At 34.4% G+C, this 7,135-nt stretch overlaps 1 protein-coding gene across 1 annotated transcript; it reads right to left on the bottom strand.

Moving 5' to 3' along the window:
• Positions 1-4,184: 4,184 nt before the first annotated feature.
• Positions 4,185-6,184, bottom strand: LOC112503349 (ent-kaurene oxidase, chloroplastic-like). The gene is made up of 7 exons (XM_025107407.1): positions 6,052-6,184; positions 5,810-5,970; positions 5,578-5,739; positions 5,360-5,500; positions 5,017-5,271; positions 4,576-4,932; positions 4,185-4,493 (listed from the first exon to the last, which is right to left on the bottom strand). The coding sequence occupies exons 1-7, from the start codon at positions 6,182-6,184 to the stop codon at positions 4,185-4,187; spliced, it is 1,518 nt and encodes a 505-aa protein (XP_024963175.1).
• Between the last annotated feature and the right edge of the window lie 951 nt (positions 6,185-7,135).

Here is a 7,135-nt window from a genome sequence, read left to right as displayed (position 1 = left end):
ACTCATGTTTCACAAGCTTAAACCAGAGGTACAGATAAGACATATAGTAAACTAAACCATTCAGACCATGCCACCAAATCTAAACCTAATCTAATGTAAAGAGGTTGTGCCATATGTTAAACTAATTCATTCAGACTATGCCACCAAATCCATGATCAAATTAGATCAGTTCTTAACAAATGAACAAATCATCAAAACCAAAATGCATAACTGATAAACTGTGTTTACCATTAACACCCTCAACCCTTGAGATCCATACTTACAAATATAAGTCGATGAAAATTCATATAAATATAGAACTCATAGACAGATGAATAAACAAAAGATAGGAACTTTGCATTTCCTTTCGGACTTCAACCTGCTTCTGTTTGCACTCATACTCAACGGGTAAACAATATATTAAGGATATGAATTTGTCCCGAAATACTTTGTAAATCATGTATATAATCCATTGTATCAGAAAGTAATTTGAGCTCACATGCAATGTTTGATTGGGTTTGGTTGCAAAATTAACACCAAAAATGCATACATTTGTCGCTCAAGTGTTCGATTATTAGTCAAGCTGAATCAATGCTATCGTGGATTGTTATCTGCAAAAAAGTAATTCTGTCTTAAATCTTTTGAAAGGGAAATTGGCGATAATTGATATAGATGAAACAAACAATTTGAGGATTTGAAGATTTACAGACAATTATGCTTCCACAATTTACCATCCGGTGACAATAGAGATCAAAGTTGTTATGCTAACATACTAAATCTGATGCTTACGTAAAAGGTAAGCAGTAAAAGAAGCTCTGCAATTAAATTAAGCTTATATGACCTACCAGAAATGGAGTACAACCCAAACAGCAAAACCAGTAAATAACAATACAAAATCAGTAAATGAAGCATTTTAACAAACACTTGGCATACATAAGCAAAACATAAGCAAAACCCAAACAGATAAATGAAAGCAATACAAAATCAACAAAACATAAGCAAAACCCAAACAGATAAATGAAAGCAATACAAAACCTAAAAGCAAAACCTAAAAGCAAAACCCAAACATATTCTTGCCAATGGAGTACAATGTAAACAGAAATTATAGGCTTAAGATTTTCTCACGAAATCAGTAAATAACAATACAAAATCAACCCAAACAGATAAATGAAAACAATACCTGAAATAGCAGATGGAGAGCGATGATTGAAAGCGGTGATTGGGAAGGCCGATTGAACGATTAAAGGGAAGCGAGGGACGACTCTTAAAGGAAAGCAATACAAAATCAACAAAACCCAAAAGCAAAACCCAAACAGATAAATGAACCACTTACATTTGTTCAATCAATACAACTCAATCTCAATCGTCCATTTAATTTGATTAATATGTGATTTCATATAAGTTTTGATTGTTTCCTAATATAAAGTATTGATCATAATTAATGAACCCTATTTATCTTCCATAAATATTCAAATCATAATAAATAAACTCTCATCATTTCAATAAATATCTCAATTAATTGGGTTGCATTGTTTTGTACAAATGGACATGGTTGAATTTGAAATATACCCTATATTTATATAAATTATACAATATATAATAATTAGGCTACTTTATGTAATATTATTAGTTATCTTAGGGGTTGTTTACCAAACGCTTGCTCGGGTAAGTGCTTACCAAATCACACTATCTTAGCGGATAAATATGCCTTTTGAATAATTTTTTCAATAAAATAAAAAGAGTACTCAAACGTTTTGGATTCAAATCATTCAAAATTTATTTTTTGATATCCCAATCTAAAAAAATATCTGGAAAAAAATTGCGTCCAATAGGATTTGAATCTATACCAAAGGTTTAAAAGACCTATGTCCTATCCATTAGACAATGGAAGCTTTTAATTGTGATTTTTTAGTATTTTTACTCTTACCTAGTAAGAGTGAGATAAAGACCAAGAGTCTTACCTCGTAAGTGAGAGCGACAACTCTTACCATGGTAAGAGCTTACCGGGTAAATTGTTGCATAAGATACCATTTTGGTAGACTAAAATCTTACCCGGTAAGTCAAAGATAGGGTTAAATTTTACTGGTAAGCGCTTACCAGGTAAGTATTTGATAAAGGACCCCTTAGACTACTTTTACTTATGTAATATTTTTAGTTTTCTTAGACCCTTTTTAATTATATAATATTTTTAGTTTTTTTACACTATTTTTGATATCTAATATATATTTGGAAATGGAATGTATTTGAACTTTTTATTTGTTTGAAATAGGGTAACGTTATGGTTGATTTTATAATAAACTTTTAATCTTATAATTATCTATACTATTTTATTAAACAAATTTAGCAAAAGTCTTAAAGTTTTAAAGTTTTAAAATACTAAATGACCAAAATAATACTATTATTTCATTTTTTTCACTTTTTAACCCCCTCCTCTCCTCACATACACTCACCCTCTCACAACCGATTTTGTTAAAATTATAATTTTAAAGTTACACTTTATACTCCTATAATTAGTTAATTAATTTACTTTACGTTCTTTACTTTTAAATGTTTCATTTTAAACATTTATCAAATTAACATACACAATCGTATATCAATTAARACATGTTTAAAAAATACATTTTTATTTTAACAAGTTACACCATTATAATCGTCTCGTTAATACCTTCGAAATGAGTCCAATATTGAATATTTTTTGACTTAATTATATTATTATATATTATATATACGTCGAAAAAGTATTTTTAATATTTACGATTTATACTTTTATAGTTATTTATTTATATATATACTATATTTTGGGGTTAGGCTGTCCAAATTGCACTTTATAATATGTTATGAAATAATATGTTCTTGAGTTTTTTTGAAATATATATACATATATTAATTCAATCTTAATCTGAGTTTTTGGACAAAAAAAGAGGGTAAGTAGTTGAAATTTCATTTTAAAACTCATCTTTTTTTTTGTCTTTTCATGGCTTATGATCTGTGAAATTTGTAGTTTTCTTTATTGGTTTTGAGTGTTTATCTTAAAACTCAAGTTTCTGGGTTCATTTGCTCTTGGTGTAAATCGAACACATTTGTGGAGTCGTTTAAATATGTTGGATTTTAAATATATTGGATTTTAAACTGTCATACAATTTTTTCCATCGGTAGTCTGTAATTGGAACCATAACTCTTATTTATTCAAATTGTATGAATATGTAAAGACCAAGTGTAACTTATATCATCGTTAAATCTTATCTTATAAAACCAGTGGAACGTCAAAATCGTTAAAATTCATGGCTCCCGCCGCATTGCGCGTGTACACAACTAGTTTGATTGTAATGTAAAGTGTGTGAGGTACAAATTGCATAAACTGCACCGTATTTCACAGTACAGTTTTTGCGATTTGAGATATATACGTGTGGTTTACAGTTTGGAAAAATATTGAAACCACATATACAATACGGTTTACAATTTAACCTCAAACCGTACCGCAAACCACCCCTAATTTTAGTCACAACATTACCTCATATCTAAACTGAGATACATGACGATGTATGCAAGATTTTACTATTTTAATTAGGAATTACTAATTTAGGAATTTAAATGGGAAGCCATAATTTAAGCATAACACTACAACAAAATCGGGTTTATAGGACACTCTTAATTTTTAAAGCATCCTAATAGACCTCTTTATAAGACTTAATTTATAAGACCAAGAAAATAAAGTGTCCTATCTAAAGACGTTGTAATAAGTTTATATGACATTTTTTAGCGTCGTAATAAGTTTTTTAGGACACTTTTAATATAAAGCGTCCCATTATCAACTTTATATGATACTTTTTGGAAAACTGTCCTATAAAAAAACGAGTTTATAGAACATTTTCTCAAAAGTGTTCTATAAAGTTGCTAATGCGACACTTTGCATTAAAAATGTTCTAAAAAACTTGTTAAGACGCCTCAAAACGTCATATAAACTTATTACAACACCTTTAGATATGACGCTTTATATTTTGATCCTATAAATTAAGTCCTATAAAGCGGTCTATTGAGACGCTTAGAGATTACAGGTGTCCTATAAACTCAATTTTGTCGTAGTGCAAGGAACTCGGAACGTGAAACAACAAAAAAAAACATATTCTCCAACATACAAAAACACTTATAACATATAATACAAGTAGATTGTAATTAACCCGATAATTACCGGTATTTCCAGATAATTACTTTCTGGGCTTTATAACCGCAAGCATCGGATTAAGTTTTTGCGTTGTGAGCCGAACCGTACTCACATCTTCTCCCGAGTCCTCTTTCAGTCTCCACTCGAACTCCTGAACCATTCGCCCGATACCAATGCAAGCAATCAACATCGCCTGCATAGCCCCAGAACACACTCGTTTTCCCCCTCCAAACGCCATCGTTCGTTGCAGGTCGATTGGATCGTTTTCTGCAAGAAATCTCTCTGGGTTCCACTCTTCAGGATTCTCCCAGATTTCCTTCTCCATATTGCACCCATAAATGTTTATCGCAACCTGCGCGCAAAACATCAAGTTTTAACAACATGCATACGTAATAGTAATGCATCTTATTGATGATGATTGATCTAAAACAAACCTCGGTCCCAGCAGGAACATGGTACCCTCCAAGCTCTATGTTCTCGTGCACATATCGTGATGGGATTATCGAAATAGGACTATGCTTTCTCAGTGTTTCATGAAAAACGGCTGATAAGTACGGCATCTGGCACAACTTCTCCTCCGTGATCTTTTGCGACCCACAAACGTTTCGGATTTCGTCGTAGAGGCGATCCTGCTGTTTTGGGTTTTTTGAGAGTTCATACATTGCCCATTCTGTGGTGACCATAGTGGTGTCTGCTGTTTCGATGATCAGTTCCCAAAGGGACATTAGCAGTTCTTTCTCTGTTAATGGTTGTGCCTCCGATAACAAGTAATCGATGTAGCTATTCAGACTCTATTTTAAGGGGAAAACGTATATCCGGTTAATAAGTGTGTTGATTTGAAGTAATGAGAATTATGGAATCGTACTATGGTTTACCTCCCCGGAATGTACGCGTTTCGTGTGTTCTTGAATCATGGCCTTCATCACAGCCTCTTTTCGGTTAACTATTTGCTCTATTTTCTTTTCGAAGCCGGTGTTGGGGATCCATTTCAGATACGGAAAGAAGTCTCTCCAGTCCAAATCTATGGCACCCATCATCGGATCAATCACCAAAACCTGAAAGACCTCCTTGCTTGTCATGGTGATTCCGAGATCTGCCACATAAATGCTTTCGATATCCTTCCCAATTGCCTGCAAAACAATCCATGCTCACTGAATTATTATAACATGTTAAAGAAGTGAAGGTTTACCAAACCTAAATTCAGGAAGAAAAACTCACTTGTTTGAGTGCTAATGAGAAAAGTTCAGACTGGAAAATGTCCCTCAAGTTTATTGCTTCATGAGAAGATTTCGGAGCCAAGGCATGAAATCGGTCTGAAAGATTCTCCGCCATGGTGTCTCTATGGATACGATGTTTCTTCTGATAACAAGATTAGTTAGCATAATCAAACCAGCATCCGCTAGCTGTATTAAAAAACAAACATTTCGATCACGTACCCGAGCAGCTGGTCCGAGGACACTAGTGAGTACGTTGCGTTTGAGAGTCTTGTGATGGTCGTCATAATCACTCAGTGCGACCATGGTTTTATCGGCCGAGAGGATCCTTAATGTATTCGGAAGCTTTCGGGTGGAAATGGAATCAAATCTGGTCACCAAAGCCTATGGCATTGTATAATGTCACAGTTAATAACCATGGTAGCTGAATATAAAGAAAAGATGAGTGTATTACCTCTTTAGCAAGATGATTGGAGCTGATGACAACCATGGAAGTAGCTCCAGTTTTAATGGAGTAAATAGGGCCATAAGTGTCAGCCCATTTCGTAAAAGTCTTGTATGGTTTCTTCTCCTTCAACTGAAGCAAATTCCCAAACAATGGCACACCTGGTACCTCTGTAATCATTTCCTTATTATACACATCTCAAGACTTCAAAGAAATGTAAACTTGATATGAACAAGAGAGCAGAGACGTACCAGGAATAGCAGGGAGATGATTGGGATTACCATGTTGATGAGAGAGGTAAGTTTTGAGCAAAACGAAAGAAAGACCACCGGCAACTGCCACCGCCGGACCACCAAACGCCATTGCTGCAGATCCCACATCCATGTTTCTTTGTTTTCTTGACCGGTTCAGAATATTGTTACTGTTGTGAAAGTGGTAGTGTAAGTGTGATATATGGAGGGGGAATCATGCACAGAGGCCGGTTGCTACTTGATCCATTTGGACAGTATTGTCTGTCGTCTTTTATGCTTGCTTTTGGAGCAGCCGGCCCGGCCGGCCGGGTCACTTCGGGGCTTTTTTTCTTCTCACCAAGTTTTAATTTTTCATCAGACAATTCTTTATATTGTATATAACTCCAGTCGACATGAAACCAGTTTCTAAAGGACTAACTTACAACTTCCATTGTGTATCTAAATCAACCTGTAGGAATGAGAAATAGGTGATCTTTGGAATGTCATTAAGCTATAAGCTGTTGTTTAGGATTATACTCTATGCTTTGATCCTTGTACCATTACATAGCTTGTCCAAATGGCTATAACCAGGCACAAAACAGTCCTTGACATGTGTATATATATATACCATGTTAGAGAGAGAGAGAGAGAAGTGAATTAACCTGTTTGAGTTTCTGTCCGGCATAGACTTCTCCGGCCAAGACTTTTTCTCCGAACAACATGACAGCTTCTTTAACCGACTTAAATGGTCGCCGCATATCGATCTCCACCCTCCCTCTCACCACCAGTTCCTCCTCCATCTCCATCTTCATCATCTCCATGGATGTTATATATGATCTTGAATGTTTCAAAAACCCTAATTCGATAAAAACCACATGCATGCACACACACAAACACACACTTAAAGGTGTAATGAAGCTTAGGAAAGATATATAAAAGAGAGTTGAATAAAAAAGAGCGATATCTTTGCGTCCACTTCACTAGAAGAATTCTGTTAATGGAGGGTGATGTTTTTAGTTTGGTGGTTGCACCATCTTATTCTTTTCTTAATCCATTCATTTCATTTCTACCATGTACCGTACCTCCTCTCTCTACACACACACAC

This window comes from Cynara cardunculus, unplaced genomic scaffold, assembly GCF_001531365.2.
Source record: "Cynara cardunculus var. scolymus isolate 2C unplaced genomic scaffold, CcrdV1 Un_Scaffold_2891, whole genome shotgun sequence".
In the NCBI taxonomy this organism is placed as follows: domain Eukaryota; kingdom Viridiplantae; phylum Streptophyta; class Magnoliopsida; order Asterales; family Asteraceae; genus Cynara; species Cynara cardunculus.
The sequence above is the reverse complement of the archived record's forward strand: the minus strand, read 5'-3'. Positions and strand labels throughout refer to the sequence as shown.

What these genes read in the sequence shown, in the direction of transcription:
- LOC112503349 (XM_025107407.1), bottom strand. Translation starts at nt 6,184, where the DNA reads ATGGATGTGGGATCTGCAGCAATGGCGTTTGGTGGTCCGGCGGTGGCA. An exon ending in TCTCATTAGCACTCAAACAA is followed by an intron (nt 5,272 to 5,359) that starts GTGAGTTTTTCT and finishes ATTGTTTTGCAG; the next exon opens with GCAATTGGGAAGGATATCGA. An exon ending in AACGCGTACATTCCGGGGAG is followed by an intron (nt 4,933 to 5,016) that starts GTAAACCATAGT and finishes CCCTTAAAATAG; the next exon opens with AGTCTGAATAGCTACATCGA.